Below are 24,626 nucleotides of genomic sequence, written 5' to 3'. Positions count from 1 at the left end.
AATTTAAAAAATAATTTTAGTTAAAAGCATTAGTACGATGAAAAATAGAAGAACAAACACAGAGACATCAGTATCTGGGCTTTCGTTAACACTAACGAGCAAATTATTGTAAGGGAAGATTTGCATTGTTGGAATACATATTCCAGCCTCCATACTGATATATGTGATGAGGGGTTATCTTGGTATGGCTCCTCTTTCTGAATATATTTTCCTCTTATAAAATAGCCTCTTTTTAACTGCCATTGGGGACCTCCTTATAAATGAGGAACAGGTCCTCAAGGGACTGGCCTGGCTAGAAAAGTGTGTTATTTAAAAAAAAAAAAAAAAAAAAAAAAAAAAAAAAAAAAAAAAAAAGTGCATATTAGAATACTAAGCAATATAATTAGCCTATTTCTTTGGGGTTTTTAAAGAAAACCTTAAAAAAAAAAAAAAAAGGGTATAGCCAAGTTTTAATTAAACATATTCTCTGGATGTTTGAATTGTGTAAGGATTATAAAATCCTGTTGTATTTTAGAGGGATTAATTGCATTAATTTAAGGTTCTGGCTCCAATCTCCACTCTGCAGCCAGGTATCACCACTGCTCTTTCATAGTAGGTACAGTGCTGAGAGTGAGTGAGGTTTGGCCATAGAGCTGAGGCCGCAAGCTGCCCCTTGGACGGGCATTCTCAGCCCATGAGTGGCAATGAACACATTCATCTTCCAGTCTTTTACACTGGAATAAGCAGAGGTCCTCTATATCAAACCTGGTTAAATCTACAGATTCAAAATATGATTGCTCCTAATGATAAGTATTGATTTACACATATTGAAAAGCTTCTGTTTCCTTCCCTGCAAGGAGTCTAAAAGGTAGTTGCATGAGCAGTGTTCCTACCACCTATCACTTTCTGAGGCTGAGTCTTGAGACTCTGATGTCCAGTGCTTTCTGGATCTCCACACTGCTCTCAGGTCTTACCCCATCTGTGTCCCAGCTTTCTGTCACAGCCCTTTGTAAAGTACTCTGAGATGCTTGGATCGAATTTGCTGCTGGTCCACAGTAGTATTAATCAGTATTTTGTGCTGTTTTGTCGTGCAGCTCAGTCTATAAATCCAGATACTTGTTCTGTTCCTGTTCTACCTCAGGCACCCACAAGTGGGAAGAGGTGAAACGTTTCAGGTTATTCTTCTCAGAGCTCAGCTAATGTCATCTGCTGAATACAGCTCTAAACATCTGAAGCTGGTGAAATTAAATAAAGTGTGAGCATCCTTTGGTCTGGAGCTCTTTGCCTTTAGAACAATTACTCATGGTAACCTTAACAATAGTGTATTAAGGAAAAAGAAAACCTCATAAAAGAATGTAGTGTTAGGATGGAACTCTGCCTGATATTAGAACAATTATGGAGCAGATGCATCCACTCTGAACAAAGTGACCTTTTCATCAAGTTACAAAACATTAAAGGTTAAAGAGTGTTTGAAAGGAAGTTAATACTTTTAAAACATTACAAAAAAAAAAAAAAAAAAAAAAAAAAAGCCATTCTTTCTGGACCTGACCAAAATCAGTGGGAAACTGAGACGACTGTTTAGGCACATCCAGTCATAATTTAAGCAACTCTGATTACAGAAGGATATAAGGTATTTTTAATCGTCTGTTTTCTTTTACAATTAGAAGTGCTTCTTCTTCGAAGGAAGATTTGATAGGAACAAATACCCAGCGACAGAAAGCTGGTTAATTGTAATTTTAAAGTCACATTCCTACCTCTCCATTGTGTACAGAGGAGAACAAAGAGAGGGAATCAATGGTGGTGTCAGATTTTCTTAGTTTCCGCGTTTCACCTGACCCGGGCTGTGCAGCCCCCAGTGCCCAGCTGGGGAGCAGAGGGCTGCGGCCCCGCACACGGCCCCGCACACGGCCCGGCCGCGGCTGCTGCTCGCCAAGGGCCGCCTGGGTGGGGACAAGTGCCCGGGACCGCCCCGGGCTGCGGGACGCGGGCGGCTCTGTGCTCCCGCAGAGCGGATCGCAGTTATCTCAGTGAATTCTTCCCGGCGGCGGTGCCGGACACCGCACACCTTGCTGGGCCCCGCGTCCCCCGCGCTGTCCGTGCGCGGGGAATTCAGCGCGGCTCCCCCGAGCAGCCGCCGGGCACGAGGGCTTTGGGATTTACGGCCCGACGGCCTCGCTGGGGCACTTCTTGTGTCTGTGTCCGCGTCTGGAGAGCCGCACGGCCCCGCTGCGGGGTCACAGCGAGGCGGAGGAGGAGGAGGAAGACGAGGAGGCGGCCCGGGGCTGCGGCCGCGCCGCCGGGACCGCGCCGTGCCCGGCCCGGTGCGCGTCCCCCCGGGGTACCGAGCTCCGCCCGCACTTCGGGGACGCGCGGGGGCGGCTGCAGCCTTCCCCTTCCCCTGGAGTTCCGTGGGGCCCGGAGCGGGCTCGCCACCGGGTCAAGGCGAGCCACTGGAAGATGAGAAGTCTCTTGCAGATAAATTCCTATGTGAAAGGGCTGTGTGCAGACACTAAAAAACTCGCCAGGGTAAGAAGTTTCTGTGAGGAAAAAAAAAAAAAAAAAAGTATTTTTCTCGAATTTAAGTTTTACCCACTTCCTCCTCCATTTTTTTTTAAGAGTAGCTGAGCAGAACAAAATCTTCATTATGTTGGGTCACGGGCGGTCAGTAGAGGAGCACCCGTGTCATCAGTGCGGTGGAAAGTCTCAGGTGATGGGAGAAATAAGCGGGAAATCCCTTCCACTTCTCCGGGATCCTCCAAATGTCTGTGAAATTAGTCAGCCCCGAGGATCAGTGCCAGGCTATACAAAGGCGTTCCCAAAGCCTGCAGCCAGTAAAACTTTGTGTAGGTAAAATTAGCTAAAGACTCTTTACTGAAACAACAGCCTTTGTTGTCACATGTAGTGGGGTTCCAGGGTCTGTAACTATTTTTCTTAAAAGGTTTTCCTACTGCTCCAGCGAATGCATTACACCACAGAAGCTTTGAAATTATATCGCTGATTTCCTTCAAACCAGCGGCCGGTTGTTTCTTCAGGGACCCTAAGTCCTTTCAAGGGAGGGGAAAAAGTGATGGACTGAATGGCTCCGATATATCTTATTTTAAATCAGTATCACCTGCAAAGGGCGCAGCCCCTGGGAGCGCGGCCAGTGCCGAGGCGGGCGCTGTCCGGACCGAGCGGAGCTCAGCCCGGGGGAGATCCGGCCGCGGCGAGCGGGAGCCGGGACAGCTCGGCAGCCTCAGCCTTTCTCCGTCCGAGAGGGAAGGCGGAGACCCCGTCAGCGGCCGCGGGGACGCGGCGGGGCCCGGCTCTCCGGGCAGCGGCATCGCCCCGCAGAGCCGCGGCCGGGCCGCCGCTCCCGGTGCCCGAGTGGAACCGGGAACTTGTTGGTCCCGGCGGCGCGGGGGGCGGGCGGTGCTCTGCGACCTCCGCGGGGCCCGCGGGAGAGGAGCCGGCGCTGCCTCCGGCGCTGCCGGGGCACGGAGGGAGCGCCCGCAGCGGGGCCGGGCACCGCCACCGCCCGTCGGGCACCCCCGGCTGCGGGGATCGCTCCGGGGCGGCCGCGGAGGAGCCCGGACCGGGCCGGCCCCGCTCGGTCCCTCGGCGCGCCCTGCGGCGTCCTGGCCGATGTCTACCGCCCCCACCGCTCCCCACTGCCCTTGGGGTTTTTCCTGGGGGGATATAGTTCCGATGTCTGGGCTTGATTGGGGAATCGGTGTCAACTCCAGGCAGTAGCGAATCGATTCGGACAAGATTACTTACGGTTTAAAATGAGGTTTCCAAATACGAGGACACTGAGCCTGGTTACACTTTCCTATTTTCCCCGTGCTTTCCCGAAATGCTTGGTCCTAATCGGACATAGCCATTCCAGTTCTGATTTTCTGGGGCTTACTACATGTCAGAACTGTAAAAGTCCTCTGGACAATTTACAGACAAAACATCTGGTTCGTTAAAGCAAAGCTACTGGACTAAGACAAACAAACTTTGCTGCTGTGTAAATTCACTTACCCAAACAATTTACATTCAAGAAAAGATTTTAGCCCGAAGAAAAACTTTTATTCATTTGTATTCAGGAGGTTTGGGAATTCGCAGGCATTTTAAAATAATTTTGCTCTAATAAAGTTATGTAGATATTACAAAATGTCTTTGTTCTCTTCTCAGATCATTATCGCTGCTATAATGGTTATTGACAACACTGTATTTTACAGAAGCGCAGTATCGTTTTCGGGCGTGGGCAGTGGGGTTTTTTAAACAAAGTTGTCTGATCCGTATTCATCTGGTCCAGCCTTAATGAAAGCTGCTGCTTTATCCTTCGCCGGGAGAGTCCGAAGCGCTTCCCGCATTTCGATGGGTGCCGCCGAGGCGCGGGCAGGAGGGGAGGCTGTGTCCTGGCACAGAGGGCAGGGGCTGCCGGGCGGTACCGGCCGCGGGCCGCCGCCTCCTCCGCGCCCGGGGCCGGCCTGCGCCTCCGCGGGGCTCCCGCGGGCCGCCCGTGCCGGCGGGGGCTCCCCGGGCCCGGTGCCACCCCCAGCCCCGCACCGGCCCCGGGGCTCGCCCCCCGGCCCCGGCCTCGCCTCCGCTCCCGACAGCGGCTCCCGGGCGGAGGGCAGCGCTGCCCTGCAGCCGGCGGCTCCCAAGGCCCCGGCTCGCCGGTGCCCGGCCCTTCCCGCGGGGCCGGGGGCACTCGGCCGGCCAGGACCTGCGGGTCTCCGTCGGCTCCTCTGCCCCGCTCGAACGGGAGGCGCCTGCAGCGCTGGGCCGGAGCTGGGGCGAGAGGAGAGAGGCAGAGGTCGGGGTCGTTCCGTCCCCGGGACTGACCCCAGAGAAGAGTGAAGCGGTGCGAACGGCGAGCGAGAGCAGCAGCACGGGCACCTCGGCGCACGCCGCTCCCTGCCTTGTTTGCAGTGAGCGAGTGGCGAAACATCAACACGCTGCTCGGGAGAGAACAAGGTTAAAGCTCGGCTAAAACACGCTGGCTTCTAGGAGGCAGCTGTTCCGAGTTTACTAAACTTCCTCGCTGATCCTCCCTGGCCGTTCCCACAACCAGCAGTTAATTCCAGTGGTCCTTTATCGGCTCAGCCGCTGTCTCCACTCGGGCTGGGGGACGAAAGAGGCGTCTCAGGCAATTGGTGGAGTTTTAGTGGAGAGGAATGGTATGAGCGGTGAAAATATACACCAAAGAAGGGCAGTAAGCAGTGCCCAGTTGGGGAAGATAAAACAGTCTGGTGGAAAGTTCAGGAGCGATGGTTATCTGATTGTGTGACTTATAAATAATTGGTACCTTGTTTTAAAACTGCCGGGAAAAGCGAGCTTAGGGCTGAGCCTCGTGTGCTGAGTCTTTGTGGATTGAGTCTGTACAGCCATCGATTTGATGCATTACGTTTGGAAATGTTACACTTCATAAAATTGTGCGTTCTGGCTCTCTGGAATAGACTGTGACCCCCAAAGAAGCCGAAGCACACTAAGGCATCTGCACTTCCCTCTGTAAACCGTCTGATGGAAAGCTCAGTGGGTTTTCTTTTTCTTCCTTAAAAAAAATGTATAGAGTTAACCAAATTATTCCACAACTTCCCGAGGGTTTTGGCAGTGAGAGTTGCGAACGTGTAAGTGCAGTGCGTGTGTCTGTGTGCACGAATATCTGCTGCCTTCCTCTCTCTCTCACACACGAGAATTATTGTTCCTAAGTGAACTGAGAAAGTTCCTCCAATGAGTGTTTACGGAAAGTTTCACTTATTTCGTTCCCTCCCAGTCCCAGCTCGGCGCACTGGAACGAGCCCATCACCCTCCGCTGCCGGCGCGTGTGGGCCGCCCTTTGCAGAGCCAGGTAAGCGCTGTAGGTCACACGAAGCTCCCCACGCAGCGGGCCCGGGGACAGTCTCGCGTGTTTGTTTGCGCGGCTGACCCCGTCCAGCTGCCGAGGTGCCACCTGCCAGCATCCTGCGCGGCGGGCTGCAGAGCTCTGTCCGGGAACCTGTTCAAACACAAATGCCACCGCACGCACGAATCCACGCACGCGTGCAGCCGGGCGCACCCGCGGGAGGAGGCTGCGCACCCGCGGAGCCGCGCCGGGGCCGGGGGCTCGCACCCCGCCGGGCACCCGGGCCGAGCCCGGCAGCGGCAGGGACTGACATCCACCTCTCGGGCGGCTAAGGGTGACACAAAGGCGGTGAAAGATGAGCAGATTTAGAGACAGGGAAGTGGAAGGAACAAAGTTCTTGCAACTTGCAACGGCCCCAAAATTCGGGATTGGTAGCTGCAGCTCGCTCCTCGCGATGCCCCGCAGCCGGCAGCTGAGGAGGATCGGGATCGTTCCTGGCTTTGGAGAGGACTCTCGCACATTTCAGAGCAGCCTTTACAGGACTGCAGTAACTATATGCGCCGTGTCATTTTAATTTTGCTGTAGTTTTCAGGGCGCTTTACCAGCGCCTGGTGGCAGAGTGACCTTCCCCGCACTCCGTGCGGCGAGCAGGAGCAGAGGCGGCCAGGGCTCCCGGGGCTCTCGGCTGGCGAAGCTCCCGGCCGAGCATCCCAAAGTTTGTTTCAGTCTCTCTCGCTCCAGAGCTCGGAGGAATCCTCCATGTTGCGCAGCGCGGGCCGGCTCGGCCAGCAGCACCTCAGCCCGGGGTTCGCCTCTCGCCGGCTCCGCGCTCGATGCGGTCCTGCCGCAGCCATCGCCCCGCGGAGCCGGGAGCGCAGCCGGGCTGAGCGCGGGGCGCGCCCGGGCCCTGGCCCTGTCCCTGCCCCCGGCCGGCAGCATCCTCCGGAGGGGTGGGGGGCGTGAATTATTTAGGTTTTCTATTTCCTACTTAAAGGGGGAGGAGGGAGAGAGAATGAACGAGCTATTAACCGCAGCCGAGCCCTGCTTCCCGAGGCTGTCTAACATTTGTAAATACTTATGCTGCGGCTGGTCCCCTCCTCCCCGGTTAAGTTGTTTAGTATGTCGGTTATTTGTACCGAATCCCGGTCTGTGTAGTGTCTGATGTGTTGTCGTTGCAATGTGCAGCCAGGGTGACACTGATGGATGCGCCAATGGTGAGACGGACAGATGTTAGGGCGGATCTAGCCGCACGCACCGCCGCGGCGGCGAGCCCGCCCGCCCGCCCCGCCGGGGCTGCCCGCCGCCCGGCCCCGTCCTGCCGCACGGCTCACCCACGCTCACACACTCACACACACGGGGCTTTTTGGGGAGGGGGGGGAACGTCTCGGTGTCGTCTCTTAAGCAGATCTGATCGCTCCTTCTGCGAGCAGATACCGTAACTGTGAGGAGCAACCAGCGAGTATCAATGAGATGGAACTGAGCGAGTTTGGCAGCAGAAGCGGCAATTGACAACTCACCATTTTCTTGTTTGCAAGAAATGTTTCATTTTCCCCCAACAGTAGCAATTTCCCGGGGACTTTAGGCGACTGCGATTTTTTTTCATCCTAAAGATCAGCTTAAAAAAAAAAAAATCAACTCATAACAATAATAATCAAAAAAAAAAAAAAAAATCCCAAACCTTCTCCACCCGTCATGTAAAGTGTTTGAATTTCCTGCAACTTGAAAGGGAAGCGAGAGCCCGAGAGCGGCACGGCGGCTTTATAGGATGTGAAGACGCAACAACATCTGCACTTAGTCAGGTATTTGGAATTATCCCAAATCTCGAAGAATGGGGGCGAGTGGAGATTTTCTTTTTTTTTTTTTTTTTTTTTTTTTAATCTTACCGTAAAAGTGAGCTCAGCTTTTTTTTTTTTTTTTTTTTTTAATTCCTCCCCGTGAACTTAAAAAAAAAAAAAAAAAAAAAAAAAAGGCAAGCAGCTACTTTTTTTTCCTTTTTTTTTTTTTTTTTTTTTTTCTTTTTCTTTTCCTCCTTTTCCCCTGTTGTTGTTGTTGCCGTGTCTCCCTTCCCCGCTGGCGGGGTCCCGGCGCGGGCGGAGCGCGGGCGGGGCGGGAGCGGCCCGGGCCCCGCGCGCCCCCCGCCGCCCCGGCCCTCCCCGCGCCGCGCGGCCCCGCCGCCCAGGGATGCGCAATCAAACCCGCAGCACATCGATCCGCCGCCGCTCGCCGAACTGAGCGCGGCGGATCGGCACTGAACTTGGACCGAGAAAAAAAAAAAAAAAAAAAAAAAAACCAAACCAAAAACCAACTGAGAGAGAGAGGAAAGAAAAAAGAAATAATAATAATAATCAGCCCCCAAAACAGGGAAAACGAGGGAAAAGTGCTGCTTCCCGAAGAGCCGCGTGTGTGGTGCGCGGGCGCTGCCCGCTCCCCGCCGCTCTGGCCCCGCGGGGCGGGAGCAGCCGCTCCGCTGGCGGGGGCGCCGCCGGTAGCGGCCGCCGGCCGGGGCGGCCCCGACACCGCCCGCCCGCAGGCGCGGAGCGGAGCGCGGCGGCCGCGGCGCCAGCCAGGTGGGAGCCGGCGGGCTGGATGTGCCGGCGGGCGGGCGGCGCGCCGGTGAGTGCGGCCGGGGCGGGCAGCGCCGCGGGGCGCGGCGGGGAGCCGGGGCCGCCGCGGCCGCTGTCACCGCGCGGGGCGGCCGGGATGGAGCGGCCGCAGGGCCCTCCTCGCCGGGGGGGGGGGGGGCGGGGGCGGAGGGGACGGGGGGTGTCCCGCGCCCCGGCGCGGCGGAGGCGATGGCCGCGGGGGGCTCCGGCGGGGAACGGGTGCGCGCGGGGGCGGAAAGGGAAGGGCTGCGGCGGGGAGCGAGCGAGGCGAGTGGCGCGGAGCCCGGCGGGCTGCCCTGCGCGTCCCTGCCCGGCCAGCCCTCCGCCGCCGCCGCGGGCGGCTCGGGAGACCGGCGCCGGCGGCGGACGAAGTTGAGCGGCGGAGGGGGCGCGGCGAAGGGGTCTCCCCGGCCGGCGGGGCAGACCCCTGCCCGCCCCCGCGGCCGGTCCGGCGGGCGATGCGCACTGAGCGAAGGCGCGGCCCGGGGCGGGCGGCGGCGGTGCCCCGCTCCCTCTCGGCGGACCAGTTTGAGTGACACCGCGATCATCTCGTTTCCCTTCGAGCTTCGCCTGTTGCCGCCGCCGCTCCAGCGCCGAGCCGGGAGTGGAGAGCGCAGGCTGAGGCTCCGCCGTCTCCGGCCAAGAGATCCCCTGTCTTTATGCCGTGATCTCCCAGCCCGGCCAGGCACCGGGCGCGCAGGGCGGGGTGGGGGGGACTGCGGGCTCTCCCCAGCCCTCCCGCCCGCACACCTCTTCGGGGGGCTTCCCCTCCTCCTTCCTCCGGGGCGATTTGTCAAACTTCCCCCCTCTTCTGCCAGCAGCAGCAGCAGCAGCAGCAGCAGGGCTGTCCTCTCCTCTGTGCCGCCTCCTCCTCCTCCGCCGCCGCCGCCTCCTCCTCCTACTCGGCATCGTGTATGCACAGCAACAAAAAATATATCCCCGACCCAGCCCTCGCGCCGAGGCTGGAGCAGCTCACCGGATCTCTGGGGCTGAGGCAACTCTTCCCACCCCCGCGCCCCTGCTGCCCCCCCCCGCCGGCGCCCGCAGGAGCCCAGCATGCCGAGGAGGAAGCAGCAAGCGCCCCGGCGCGCAGCAGGTACGAAAGCCGCTTCCCTTCCTTCCCTGCCTTCCCTTCCCTCCGCGGCCGCTGGCTTCTCCTCTCGCTTCCCTCCGTCTCTTTCATAACCGGCTCCCGGCGCCGCTCCGCGCCCCGCTCCTGCCCCGCTGCCCGCCGCTGCCGAGGGCTCTGCCGAGCAACTCCCGGGCTGGAGGCACAGCGCCAGGGCCGGAGGGGTTTGGGGGAATTTTATTTATTTTTCTTCTTTGGGGTGGGGGGTCGCGTGAAAGCCCCTTCCCCACTTTTGGTGCCCGCTTTGATTTATTCCGAAGTCGGCCGTCGCCCGGCTCGGTTCTGGGGGTAACCCTCTGCGAGGGGCAGGCGGGTGTGTGCGGGCACACGCTGCTCGGGCTCCTACGGTCGGTGTCACTCCGGGGCTGGGGGAAGCAAGGAGGCGAATTTTGGTTATTTCCAGTCCGTACTTTGGCACCTACTTTGCTTCTCTCCCTGGTAATCTTCGTTCTTCTACATCCCCTTCCCTCACAGGCAAATGGTTTGTGAAAGCCAGGGAAAATACTCTTTTTTATTTATTTATTTTTCCTATAAAAAAAGAGAGAGGGCATGTATAAATACAGGGCACGCTGTGAATGAAGTGGCAGGGACAAAGTGGTTTGGAGGCTCTGCAGTGTTAGTTGAAGACCGAAGCCCAGAACCGGTTCCTTTGCCCAACTTTTACCTTTTTCCTCTTCTGCCCTTGTACTGCACGGGAGATGGGTTTGCCGGACAGACAGACAGACAACCTCCTAGTTCGTCACTTTCTTTGGTAGCCTCTTCTGTTAATCTTATTAATTTCTTATTTATGAGTCCAGAGGAGAAGCTGCAAAGTAAACCAAAGGAGGAGAAAAAAAAAAAAAAAAAAGAAAAAGGGTCTGTGTATTGTCAAGTGACTGGTGAATGTTTCTGATAGTGCCTTTACAATTTCCACCGGTTTTCTTTTTTTTTTTTTTTTTTTTTTTTTCCTTTTTGGAAATACTTTTCGAGGCTTTGTACTGGTGAGGGTTTTTGTTTGTTTGGCTTGTTTTCCTTTTGCCAGAAATGTCAACTCCTGTTAAACTTAAGCAGTATTTTTTGGAAAAGCCAAATTGAAAAGAAAACAGTGAAAGAAAAGCCCCACATAATTTTACAGTAATCCTTAGTTGGGGATATGTGGGCTGGAAAAGGTTTCCTTGGCCTGTTGCCATCCTTGATTTGATGTCTGATTGATCGCCTGTCATCCGGCAGCCTTTGATCTATTCATTCCCGATAAACATCAATAAATCACTTGCCATGGTAACGCCAGACTCGGTGACGTCACACGTGGCCTGTCAGCTCTCGGTTAGCGCGACTCGAGGGGCTCCTGGCGAGCGGTGCCACCCGTGGGCCACCGCCAGGGCCGGGCTGGCCCGGGGACAGGCACGGCGCAGCCCCTGCCCAGGGACAGCCCTGGGGCCAAGGGGGAAGTTCCCCAGAGGCCCCGGCTGCGTCCCTGGCAGCGCGGCTGTGCCCAGGACAGCTCGGAGCAGGTAGTCCTGGAGCCCGGGGTAGGGCCGTGTTGGGACGCCGGCGTTCAGCAGTGCTCCCGCACTGCCTGACAGCTCCCGAGTGGGGCGGTTTGGGTTTGGTCAACGGCGAGGGGCGAGGGGAGTTACACAAATTGTAACGAGCTGTGTGCGTGTTTCCTTTCCTCTCCTCCGTGACACCCACATGCGTTCGGCCAGTACTTTTGGAAGAGGGAAATAGACTTCCCAGCAGCCTCACCCCGCATACAAACAGCTAGAAAGTTTGGAAAGTTTCTCAGTGCGGTAGTGATACCATCTAGCAAACAACGTCGTAGCCAAATACTTCATGATAATATTTTGCTTTTCTGGCCCTTGCCATCAAATAGCAATTTTCGAGAGAAATGACAGAGGTGAACTTTTCCTGATACTTGGGAAATTCTCTTTTGCGATGTGAATTTAGTTTTGCAAAGCCTATCTTTTCCGTGTGTTTGACACGCTTGACTCTGCTGTAACCTGGGCTCTCTCTCCACAGAGGGAAAGATGTTTCTGCACCAAACACACATTCTGAGGTATCCTTCTCTCTCTCCACCACTCTGTCTCTCCCTCCTTTCTCAAGTGAATCATCCATGATGTGCGATCTTTCATATTTAGCAGTAGTGTAATCTCTTTAAACTTTTAGCTTTTTGATAGCCACATTAAACATTTAGTATTGTGTATAATTGCTTCCCACTGAGATGCTGCTTTTATTGGTCACATTGGAAATGTTACTTTTTCTAATAGCAGCAAAAGCAGAGGCGCCTTTTTTTTTTTTTTTTTTTTAACACCTTAAAAAAACAGCTAAGAAATAACAGGTTAGTTAAGAAATATTCATTACAAAAACTTGACTGCAGGACTAATAGGAGATGGAAGAATGGTTTTGCTCTATCAAAATGACCCGTCAAAACGACTTTGTTTCATATTTGATTTAATTGTCTCTCTCCTGACAGGCACATTCATCAATAGCTTAATGGTCAATCAGAAGTTGGCAGAGTGAGTGCTTTCATTCTTTCCCATACACTAGCTTTGGCTTTACTTTATCAAAATGCCTCTGCCTAATGGATATGGGGGATGTAGAATGACTGAAGGGCTACTTATTTGACAAGAGTGAAAAAACAAGAACATTTATGCTGTTGATAAGTGCATGAAGATAAATAAGTGAGCTGTATGAGGCATTTTATTTTAAGACAGAAGAAACTTACTTTTTTTTTCCCCCTCCTTTTTGGCTTGAGAGCTGCAAGTTATAAGGTTCATGTCTGCTTTTGTGGCATACTGAGAGTGATGACAAATTGATTGCTTGGTACTGAGAGAGAAAAAAAGGTGGTGGTGGGGGGAGAATTAAAGATGTCTGCTGATTGGTAACTCAGGAAATCCAGTCCCCAGCAACCTTGAGAATACTCGAGAATTTTTTTTCTCCAAACTGAAAGGTCCGCTCAGCCATAAAAAAAGAAAAGTTGTTTTGCCAGCTTCATTAGTGTTCACCTAATTAGCTGTAAACCTGATGGATTCCTGACAGCTTTAATGATTGGAGATGACAAGCTCCACGCAGTGTCATCCAGCAGAATTAGGTTTGCAGCTAGTTTGATGTAATCAAGTTGATATTACACAGTCCTGGTTGCCTTTAGTTGTGCATTAACTCAATTTTCTGCTGCAGGTGACAAATGGGCTTTGGTACCTGGATAATCATGTCATAGGAATTAGGACCCTTTTAATGGTCTGGAGTAGAATAACAACAACAAAGAACTCTCAGCAGCACAGAGCTCGCAGACATAACAGACAGGTGCACAAATTCTTTATGTCTAGCCCAAGTGTTAACACCACACTGTGGAAGACTAAAGCTGTCTCTCAGAATCAAGAATCTGTAAAAATGATAATTTCACTTTGTTTGCTTTGAAACACAGCTGAATATCGTAGGTAAATTTGGGAAAGAGAGTCAGGGATTGCAATTTTATTCCTCACCTGTTAAAGCAAGAAGATAGTGAGAATTGCTGCTCCAAAGACTTCTGCCATGTAAGTCAGGGGGAAGAAGGTATTTACCAGTTAGAGGCTACAGTCTGGGGAAGCTAAGATATTGTATTAATAAAGGCCAGTCTTGTTCATGCAAACAATAATTATCTATCCTTAAATTATAGCTTTCACTTGCAGCTTTTTTAGAAACCTATTTAAAAGATCAAGAAAATGTACTTCCTACTGACAGAAACGACTTAATACATATTTTGTGTACATACCTTCTGAGGAGGGATTGGGAACTAGTGGTTTACTGGGATCACATTTAGTTTATTATTTGTATATTTAATATAACAGTAAGAACCAGACAACTGCACCGAGTTTTCAAGGCTCTGGGAAAAAAAAGCCAAACCAAACCAAACAAACCCGGGCCTATGGTATTTTTGTTTTTACATAGTATGTTTTAAATCCTAGAGTGCTTTAGGCTCTTCCCAACTTCGGTGCTTACATTGAAAAGCTGCATCTGGTCAGTGTGAGCACTGAAATACACGGAATTGATGCTTCAGAGGTGCGGAGCACTTCCACTTTCCAGGGGCTTGAGTGCTCGTGCCAGCCCTCAGCCCCTCCAGCGCGGGGCTGGGGGTGCAGCACAGCAAACAGATGCAAGATGGCACACAGGTTGTGCCGCCAGATTTCCAGGCAGCTCTGACTCCGGCAACTCGAACGCTCACTTTAATTTATGGCAATTGCTTGCAACTACATACATACCCCAAAAGTAAATGTAGCGATAAAGTAGGCTACCTATAAAGGTACTTGCAGTGTCAGCCCTTGGTATGTTATTTGCCTCCAAACCTGCCACATATTTCTCTGTTGGGCAGAGATTCTTCCTAGCAGCAAGCTGACAAAATGATTAGTTATGGCTGTCCTCTGCTTTTTTTTTTTTTTTTCTTTTTTTTTTTTTCTTTTCCCCCAGCAAAGTGTGAAGGAACAATAAAAAAAAAAGAAAAAAAGAAAAAGGGGCATAAATATAAAAAAGCCTTGCTAGATTCCCCTGAATATCCGTCTGGAAAACAGAATTTTCCAGAATCAGCTGCCATTTCTCCCATTAGCTTGACAGCTGTCAATTAGGGCTTCAGTGCTCTCCTGGGCCACAGTTTATTGCGTGCGGTTGATGTTGTCATTTTGTTCTCGGTTTTGCCTTGAGCACTATCATGAGCAGGAGTGAAATAGTCAATAACTGATGTATCAGCAGTTATTTCTTAAATTGGCTTACAAGTCTGCATTTTTCCTCTTTTTACTAAAGATTGTTTTGTAAAGTGATTAGAATGAATTGTGACTGCTGCAGGGTTATGGGAAATGCAGTGAAGCTAGGGTGAGTTAGCAGGATTAGAGCGGGTCCTTTTTGTCAGCCCTGCTTCCAGGATTAGTGGAAACTGTATAGAAAAGATCACCTTCGGGGTGAAGTGTGGGGTACATTTTTAAGCGTGCTACGTGTACGCTTATGCAGAAACATATGGTGGTACAGAGTGAATGAAAAGAAATCATTTGCCAGGACGTAAAGTAACCTACGTGTTATCTTTCTGAGCAAACCTTGGCACTGCTGGCTTCACGGTGTAGTAATCCATATTTTAATCCAATGTCGTGACTGTTTCCTAGAGAATCCAAATACAGGTTGTCAGATTTTAACACAGCCCTGTTTTCAAGGTGCTGCTAGTGTATCAGGTATTAAGATGCCTGAAGTGTTGCATTGTCAAGTAGGAGTGTATGTGTGTGTATGGTTATGATACAACACCAAAAATAACATAGTTGCTGAGCAGTCGCGTGTTATCTTATCTGTGAAATGCTTCAGCATCATTTACTAAACAATCTACCTCAGGTGTTTTAGTCTGATTTATTTTTTTTTTTTTCCTTCTCTGTGTGTTTGGTAGTTTTTTTAAATTTAGTTACGCCCAAATTGTGGTTTATCAGCCTTAAGTTAAAAATGAAAGGTGAATACAATATATTGTATTTGGTAACAATGATATGGACTGGTACATCCAGACAGATAATATGCAGTTGTAATTAGAGTGAATAGACAGGCATTCATTTTCAAATTCTTTGACACATGCATAAAATAGTCATATAATAAGATAAGATGACAATTTTATGTTAGGTTGATAAAGTGTCCCGATACATGCATTTAAATGTCTGTAAGCCTTTTTTTATCCAGACAGATTAATTCTAGTTTCCAGCATTTGCAGTTAGACATTAAATTAATTTTAAAAATCCCTCTAAACAATGGATGCGTTGCTTTTTGTGTGTGTATGTGTCATAACCTAAAGCAGGAGGATTGAAAAAAATTTGTGCAATTGATTTTTCTTGATTTCAACATAAAAAAAAAAAAAAAAAAGCATGAAAATTGGCTCAAAGGATTTAAAGCATAGTTCACGAAAGATTGTATTGTAGTTTTCTTAAGTACAATAGTGCGGAGTAGAACATTGTCAGAGCTTGAAATTGTTTGTTACCATTTTCATAAAAAGAACTGAAAGAGTTGAAATAAGTAGGGCTTAATTTCAGAGACTGCGAGATTCATCCTATTGCATTTGCCTGATTTTGTGCCCGAAAGATATTTTGGTCATCTCAGCAGAGAGCCAATCTGCAGAATTTAAACACTTCTCATTGCAGGCATCAACTTTAAGATATTTCTCAGAAAATGTTCAAAGGGTTTTTTTCCCCTGGGGGTGGAGGGAGAGTAGGGAAAGAGTTACCAGAGGATCATAAAATATCTGAAAGCTCTTTGCCAGTGCCATTACCTGGCCTCTTCGGGCAGTAAAGGGACAACTCTTCAAGAATAATCTAAGTTCGTATTTTAGACTTGATTATAAATTATTAATTAACTCTGTCAGGACACATGTTATTAATTATGACTCTCTTTTCTTCATCCAGAGCAGCTGTTGGGAATCACGTAAGTTGACTGTGCTGGTTGGTGTGGGAGTTTGCAGTGAGGAGCCTCCATGCCCAGCCCGCCTCACCTCCAGCTCCCATCCCCTCCCGCCCGGGCGCGGCTGTTGGGCAGCTCCGCCCGGCAGCGCTGGCAATTAATACCAGTTTTGAGGCGGCCCAGTGTGCTCGCAGTTAGCGACCGCTGTCACGGGGCCGGGTTTTAGGTCCTGTCCATAAATAATTCCCGTTTTAGCAAGGCTGTGTGGCAGTGGGGAGGTGGGAAGGGTGGTGGCCAAGCCTTGGCAAGAAAGAAGCCAGGAGGCTTCCCTGCCCTTCCGCCAAACTCCCGCCAAACTTCGCACACTGGCACGGAGCAGAGGACTGCTCTACTGGATCATTTGGAATGATCCAAATTCATTTACTTTTGATACTTCCATCATTAAATTGAGCCCTCTGTTTCCGTTTCTTATGTGTTCTTTGCGGAAAGCATGTTGCATAAAATAGGCAATTTTTAATGAACAATTTAATGTAAATGGGTTCTGAATTTAAATTAATATTAATGAAGCTTTGAGTGAATTTATTTTGCATACGTAAAGGCTTGTAACTCTTTCACTCATACACTCTTGTCTTTATGTACTAACACATTGGTTAGGTGAATTGGCTAGTTTCCATATTTTGTGATTAAAAGCTCTAATGGATTTTACATGGATATTTGCGCTAGCGCAGCTTTGCGCAGGTTACCATCGCTAGCAAAAACGTACCTGCCTTGATATTCAGATTTTTGTAGCTAACATTTAGCTGTTACCCCAATGTTTCTGTATGTTTCTTCCTACTTTGGTTTCGCCTTCATGCTTAATGAACAAAATGCTCCAACAATAGTCACTACAGTCAAGATGTTTTCTTTCTTTGGCTTACCTCTAATGCAGTATGTATTTAGAAATGATGGGATGTTCTATAATTAATTCTGTTAGATGTAATTGCTATAATCACTTTGATGCTACACATAATAAAAGTAATATGGTAAGCATACGGAAAAATATAAACACCTTATTGTAACACTTTTTGTGAAATTCTTTAAAAAATCTTGTTTAGAGCGGAACCTCCACTTCCATATTTTGTCAGAGCTAAGAATTTTTTTTTTTTAAGTACATTACTTTAGTAAAAGAATTGATTTTAGATATTGAAAAGATTTTGACAGGCAGGTTGTCATGTATGTGCGCGCGAATATCCCTGACTCTGTGCGGTATTAAAGATGTAGTTCATTAAGGAGCCAATCTTCAGTGTGGCTACAAGTGAGACATAAATATCACTGTATATCTCATGAAATGAGAGACAAATATGTACATTATATCAAAACCCAGGACACAGGAATGTAACTGTACAGTGGAAAGCTTCCTTGTATCGCAAAATTATGGGAAATATAAAATGTATGAAGGGCAGCATGTAACTAGAGAGGGAGTTTTTCAGGCATGGTCCCAGGTGGGAAAAAGACTACAGAAGGTGATTTTCCTCCTCCTGCTTTTTTCTTTTTTTTCTTTTTTTTTTTTTTTAACAAGTAGCTTTGAGTTATTGTTTGCAAACAGAGTTTTTGATAGGGAGGAAATGAAAGAAATATGTGCAATGGGTTAAGCTGTGTAGGTGATATCCTTGATTCTGTAACAAAAAATGTTAATATGGCCATAGTTCTTAATTAGTTGCACACCATACTTAATGCTGCAAAGGTCACTTGGTTTTATGGTCCAGCTTTGCCTGTGAATTTGTACGTTTCCCCCCCAAATTTATATTTCTCTCTCTTGTATTTTCTAAGCAATTGAGTGTGCAAATTGTGATGAAAATGCAAACTAGAAACGGGATTAGAAAAATACATTTAGCATGGACAAAGAAGAGGTGTTTCTTTTTTTATTTATTTTTTTTTTTTTTTTATTTTTGCTGGTGTTATTTTCAAATAATGCACAGCCTTTGCGTGGCGAGCAGCAGTATTACATTTAACTTCTGTAAGCTGAACAAACAAACCCTGACCAAGCTCTCGCTGGATTGTTCTGGGGAAGAACAGAACAGGGTGCTGTTTCTGAGTGTCTCTGGGACTGGGCTGGCTGCCGGCAGCCCTTTCCCTGCTAGGTCAAGCCTGTTGCTGGAGGGCCAGATCGCAGCAGGGGCCTCCAGGAGGCTTGGCCAGGCTGCTCCAGACTGGCAGCCATCAGTCATCCATCTGTGACACAGAGTCTGTTTTTGATGGCAGGGATGATAAAAGGCCTGGGAACTGTATAGGCCCTTGTAATCAGGGCCAGTGCTGACATCCTTCTCAACTTTGACAGCTTCTTCCTTTTCTCTCTTCACCGCCAAGACTGTCTCAACTGGATTTTTTTTTTTTTCCTCTCTCTTGTTTCATGTACTTGATCAGTCTCAGATGCTGGGAATTATTTTTTTCTGGAGGGAGGGGGAGTGTTTCTTTTGGTTTGTGGGTTGGGCAGGTGTGAGAGGAAGTCTGGTTTTTTTTTTTTTTTTTTTTTTGTACTGTAGGCCTGTTGCTAATTAATGTTCCTCCATAAGATTCTGTCGGAGTTGAGTAATGTTTTTGATCTTTATGCCTGATAACTGCATACTTAATGAGATTTCAAAGCTGTGAGTGCAGCTCCCTACAATTATTGACAGATGCCTTTTCTTTGCCATTGGGTTCAGCTTCATAAATCCTCCTGCAGTAATGAGGTTCAGAAGTGCCACCCTGCCAGTGAGCTAATGAAAGAGGGGGGGAGGGAGGGAACAGCTCATGCCTGCCTGACACATTTTTTTCCTTTAAAATTTACTATGCAGATGTCAAGCTGTGGGACGATTACTTCAAACATGCTAATTTTTATCTTGCTTTTGTGTTAAGCCTGCATGCCATTTCCCCCCCCCAATAATAAATAAAAATAGAAACCTCAACCTATTTAAATTTTATCATGGATCATAACTATTGAAGACTTTGATATATGTGTGTTCTTTTGCAGTTTCCAGTCAGTGGAGCAGTTTTTTGAAATCCGAAGGGCAGAGAGAGGTTAAAAAATAAAAATCAAGGCGGGGGGGGGAGGGAAAAAGGCAGCAAGCTGCCTCGGCCGCACGTCAGCCTGCCCTAACCGTGCACTTGAAACATCGGAGATTTCATTTTAGAGTTCTGAAACTAAATCCTGGTGGAGAATAGCCGCACCATGCCAAACAGTCGATTTCCTTTTCAGCAGAGCCATACATCACTGACCCACCCTTCCCTCCCGACAGAATGACATGTGTCATTTATCACCGGGCCTGCCAGAGCGCGGGGGGGCACGGGCAGCTCCCGCTCCAGCGCTGCTGGATGTGCTCCGGCCGGGAATAGCGAAGGGAGCAGGGACGGGAGCGCCCGGCTGTGCTGGGGGCACTGGCACACTCACTGAGGAGGTGCTGTGCTTTCATATTATCTGCTAAGTCGCTTTCTTCAGCCCCCTGAAGGTTTTTCCCTGCTGTATTCTTTCTCTCTCAGTCTCTCTTAATTTCTTTATTTTTTTTCTTCTTTTTTTTTTTTTTTTTCCCCAAGTTTGGCGGCTGGGACAAACTGGCTGACACGTATCATTCAAGCAGCACCAGCTTGCTGGGGGTTGTGTAAATGAATCTGGGAGCTCTTGGTTTCACATGATTCAAACGTGCATTATTGAAGATGGATGTTCCTTAAAAAAAGATTGATGATGGATATCAGGCTTATAGTGCCATTTATCATTTTGAATATTATTTAGACTTGCCGTGTAAAGCTGTAACTTGAGAGTTGGATGAGCTGGGACAGAATGGAGGCCTCGGTGTGCACGTTGTGATTGATGGCTTTGCTTTCTCATTGTTTGTTACCAGATACTCGCCGGTCATTACAGGAGAGCCTTACAATTGCTTTAGGGGCTGGATTTCCGTGTGTGCATGTGTGTGTGTGTTTGTACAACGGGGAGAGGGACAGGCAGAGGCAGAGTTAAGTTTTTAGTGGGAGCATTCAATAATTGTAAAGAATGTAGACAAAGCCATGGCCCATGCAAGGATACAGGCAGCTTTTGCATGAGCACAGAGACTTGCTGTGTGTAACACTAAAATATAAGCCGGACTGTAGCTGATCCAGTGTTACATTGCCAGGCATTGCCACTTCCAGTATAAAAATGTGCTTGTGAACAGATTAACACACTCCATCTTCCTTTTGCTAATAGGTTGTTGTTGTGGTGTTTTTTTTTTTTTTTTTTTTTTTTTTTTTTTTTTTTTTTTTTTTTGTGTCCCAAATAATGCCAAAGAAATGAAAGTTCCAGGACATATTTATTTCAGCGTTCAGTTATTTCTTTTCCGCCCACGTTCTTCATCCAGAATTGCGAATCTTTGAGTCTTGGTGTTTACTCCCAGGTGTCCAGGTACTCCTGGAGGGTGGATGGCCTGGCTGTGTAAACAGTGAGGGCAATCCCTTCTCTCTTTGAAGCACTTCTGCTGGAACCAGGACACCCCCACCTGCTGGAAGAATTAAGGAAACAGCTTTTTATAGACAATTAGATCTTTCCTTGGAAGCACAGGCAGGGACTTTCGGGAGGTAGACACTCCAACAATGGAGCAGCCTTAGCAATAGGCAGTGCCAAAACTTCAGGTGTTGGGGTGTTTGTGCATCTGCAGGCAAGTGCAATACCCAGCCTGGTTAAACTTGTTCTGAGTTGACAAACTATTGACTCTTCCTTGCCTGGTGCATCCTACAAAACTCAAATGATTTACAGGAGTGGTAGATAAAATGAGACGAGAATTACTTTGTTGGATCAGTCTTGAATTTGCACAGGTAGATGGTATTTTTGAAATACTGCTTGTCACATCAACTTTTTCTTTGATTGGCAGGATGCCCTGTTAGCAAAAGGGAATGTCAGCGACATTTAATAAACATTTAGTTTAAAACTTTTTTTTTTTTTAAGGCCATCAGGGACCTTATCTATGTTTTATACAAATGAATTTTTCAGTTCCATTTACTTTTGGTATACTCGGTTGTCAAAAGTAAGGAGAAATTCAAGTTTATACCCTTCATTCAAGTCCAACACCATGAAAAAACTCTGAAAAAACATAATACTTTCTATAAAGCCTTTAACAGTATAAGGTAAAACTTTGCTCTGCTACTCCTGCACTTGTGTAACACAGTAGGTAATTGAAGTACAAGTGCCAATTTGCTGTAACAATTGTAAACACACCTTGATACAAATGGCATCATTGCGTTCTTACTGATTAGAAAACTTTGCTATTAATAGACACAAAGTCCATTTCAGGTGTAATTGGTAAGGAGCTGAGTGCACTCATGGGAAGAAACCTTGTTTTGTTTTTTGTTCGCTTTTATTCTTATCCCTTTTTTCAGTTTTATAGCTGGAGACATGATTTATTGCAGCCATCCATCTTTGGGGCTCATCCATCACATCCTGGTTGCTAGGCAATCATGGCAGCAGCTGTTTGCTTTGAATCAGACAGAAAAGTTGTCAATCATCAAAGGCAGGTGAATAGCATTAGAAACACGCTATTGTCAGACGGAATAATTAATCAAAGAGAGAAAAGATAATTAAAAAGATATGACCCTTGCAAGTACTTGCTCTGGGTTGCCTGGAAAAAAGAAAAACTGCCTGGTCTTTTCTAGACACTTAAGCAGCTGAGGGCTGATAAAATATGCACTCTGCAGTGCATAGTTTTTAATTAATTGAAAAAGGTTCAACATTCAAAGACGATGCTGGAGAAAAGTCTGATTATGAGCATAAGTAATATTTATTGTTTGCATGAAAGGCTTGACATGGAGTTCTAACTTTCTGTCACAAATCTCCTGCATGCTTGCACTAAGCCTCTTTCAGCTTCACTATCTTCCCTGGCAGTTACTGGAGTGTGTGGTTAGTCTGTCCAAGTGAGGGTCCTACGGCTTTCATCCGGCCTTTTTGTCATGGGCCACCTTTCCAGGGCATTGTCTCCTTGGCCGTGCCCTGCAGCAATGCTGGAGTGCACCAGCTCTGCCATCAGCAAGGCAGGCAAAGCTCGGCAGGGCTGCAGCACTGCCCTTTCTTCAGTGCAGGAAAGGTGTCCAGGCAGTACCCATCTCATTTCCAACCAGCCTGAGGAATAACAGGCCCGTGTGAGCCCATTCTGACCCCTGAGTTTCCAGCAATCCTGTTACTTGTAGCTGGAATGAAGAGAAGGCTGCTGCAAAGCCCGGTTTCCAACTCCTCCAAGTTTGGGTGCCCTGGCTGAGGGTGCAGCAGAGCACACCCAGCACAAGTGTACGCAGGATTGGGAAGTGCAGTGCTGACCAGTGTGTGTAAAACAGCCAGGCAGAGCTTGTACTGCTGCCAGCAGAGCAGGGGTGAGTGCTTCTGCTGCCCAAAAGCTGTGTTTGAGGCTGAAATGTGACACAACATCTTTGTGAGAATGCAGTGTCTTATGTTTGATTGGGCAAAGTGCTCATGTATTCCAAAAAACCCCCAACTTTCGGTGTTTATTCATGTTTTGAGGGTATCTGTGGATAGGCTGATCACAGGAAAACACAGGTATGATGATTGCATTAGTAGTGTTTCTTTTTTACAAAGTATTTTGTAAGTAGTGATGCAGAGGTGGCTGCCACGCTGCCCCCTGTATTTTTCCATTTTTGATTTCATACTTCCTTTACCGTATTTTCTAGAAACAAACAAAGAAACTTCAAGTTTGTGCTTCCAGGAGAACAAACCCGCTTGCTTTTAATATCAAAACTAGATATTAGTGTTGATTATCAGCAAGATTTGCACGGATATGTTTTTTGAAATATTGGGAATTTAAACTGCAGAATGAAAACCTTGTACACCATTCTGCACACACCATCCTTTTCACACTGGCTGGTACCTGAGTGCTCTTTGGCCAGCTCTTCGTGTCAGTGTGTCACAAGCTGCTCCTGTGCTGATTGTGTGTAGCCTGTATCACATTTTCTGCTCTCACACCCTATTTCACTTGTAATCATTCCAGTATTTACTTAGAGGAGGAGAGAACACAGCTAAGAAGGAAACGGGGTGCCATCTGAGTGCTGGGTATGACACATCTGCTGCATAGAGCTATTCTTCCAATGCTGGGAGCAGGAAACTCAGGCTGCAGCTAGCTTGGATGGCTTGGAGAGATCTGTATCCTCAAGTAACATTTCATATTAGTGATTCCTCAGAACGTCATGTTCATCAAAGTTTGTGTGAGAAATAATAATAATAAAAAAATCTCTTTAAAAGCATAGTACTGCGTATTAGCGTTAGCTTTAGAAATATCATCTGTGCACTGCACGACCAAAGTCAGCACCCCCTTGGCTGATAGCCCAGCACTTCTATGTAAAGTTAGGACCTTGTCTGGAGTTGCTGGCAGGGTTGTGTTTTGTTTTTTTTTTTTTTTTTTTTTTTTTTTTTTTTTTTTTTTTTTTTTTTTTTGTAGGACTAACTCTTTTTCTTCTATGTGTAATAGTAATTCAGTCTGACATATTGCTGGCATTTTTTGTCATAGGTGAGTGGGCCCTGTGCCTGTACAGGGCAAATGGGGGGATGCTTGTGTACAGGAATGCACTGCTTTCTCTAGTACGTTTCTGTGGATTAAATAAATGTGGGCTAGCCATGCCAGTGTGGGAGGTGACATGTTTATGGCTAAAGAGCTCTTTCCTTCTTTGCTGGGAAGTGGATTTGTCTCCTTTTCACATATCAACACCTCTGATACCTTTTCAAGCATTTGCTGTATTTCAGATCTGCTGATCACTGTTTTATTTACTGATAGGGGAGCTGTGGCAGTAGCTCCCTAATGGAGGGATATATAGTGCTGACATCAAGGAAATGTTGGCTAAGAGACATGGATAGATGTCTGCATGTTGGAATATAGATGGTTATTGTTAGTCTGATAGTGACTTTTTAACACATTGTTTATGAAAGTTCCTTGTGATAATGCTTCCCTCCGCTCACCAAGGTGAGATGCATCTTTTCTCTCTTATTTTTCCCAGTCTCTATTCCATGCATGGTGTTGAGGGAAGACAGAATAGCTGTTCTTCATTTGCAGTATTTATTGCACAGGTGAAAGAGGCTGGAGTCTATGAAAGGGTTTTTCTGTCCTAGTCCCTTCCTCATCCTTCCCCATATACAGGCTGCTTTTGCAGTTGAATAGGGAAAACTGTTTAGAAACTTGAAATACCTTGGTACTGGACATGGTAAAGCTGGATTGCCTTTTTGTTCATATGAAGTGAAAAATGGACAGAATATGTCAAACATTAACACCGGCACAGATAGTAAACTGTTTTGCTTTAACTGGTGGAAGAATGTGCAAAGGGAGTTTAAAATAAACAGTCAAATAGCAATCAAGCACTTGCCAGTGTTTAAGTTGCTGTGTTAAGTAGAATGTAGTCTCTCAGTAGGAACCACTAAGTTACACAGTATCTGTATACTGAGAAAAATCTTGAGGATATAGATAGATATATATAATGTTCTTGGCTGAATGTGAACTGAGTAAATGTGCAAGGCTTCCCTCAGCCTATGCCCCTGCCTGTTCCAGGCTGTGACACTGCAGCTGTCAGACAGTGCTCAGGTCTGTCCTGCTCTCTGCCAGAGATCCAGGGCATTTCTCGCTGGCTTTAGAGCACACTGTGTCCGTGAAGGATGGAGGATATGTGGTTCTTTTTGAAGCTTTCTGATATAAGAGAGACCTTTTTTTTCCACGTTTTTAAGGTTAGTTGCCCTTTTTATTCCTCTCAGTGTAGCTTG

The 24,626-nt window shown here is 48.0% G+C and overlaps 1 protein-coding gene and 1 long non-coding RNA gene across 3 annotated transcripts in view; one reads left to right on the top strand and one right to left on the bottom strand.

Annotated features, from left to right (window-relative positions):
* Window positions 1–4,682: 4,682 nt before the first annotated feature.
* On the bottom strand, window positions 4,683–9,281 carry LOC120757782 (uncharacterized). The gene is made up of 3 exons (XR_005702663.2): window positions 9,148–9,281; window positions 7,312–7,409; window positions 4,683–5,503 (listed from the first exon to the last, which is right to left on the bottom strand). It is a non-coding gene; the product is annotated as an uncharacterized LOC120757782 (long non-coding RNA).
* The window catches only part of TSHZ3 (teashirt zinc finger homeobox 3), a 66,160-nt gene continuing 49,097 nt past the window's right edge, over window positions 7,564–24,626 (top strand). Inside the window, exons 1-2 of one of the 2 annotated variants that reach the window (XM_058422095.1) lie at window positions 7,564–7,593; window positions 9,216–9,493. In XM_058422095.1, coding sequence (XP_058278078.1) covers window positions 9,454–9,493 — 40 coding nt within the window. In that variant the 5' untranslated portion in view covers window positions 7,564–7,593; window positions 9,216–9,453. Of the gene's footprint in view, window positions 7,594–9,172; window positions 9,494–24,626 lie in introns of those variants that run through there. The other variant, XM_040075393.2, reaches the window with a different exon arrangement.

The sequence above is a fragment of the Hirundo rustica genome, chromosome 11 (assembly GCF_015227805.2).
Source record: "Hirundo rustica isolate bHirRus1 chromosome 11, bHirRus1.pri.v3, whole genome shotgun sequence".
Lineage (NCBI taxonomy): Eukaryota > Metazoa > Chordata > Aves > Passeriformes > Hirundinidae > Hirundo > Hirundo rustica.
Note: the sequence above shows the minus strand (reverse complement) of the source record. Positions and strands in the feature narration are given on the sequence as shown.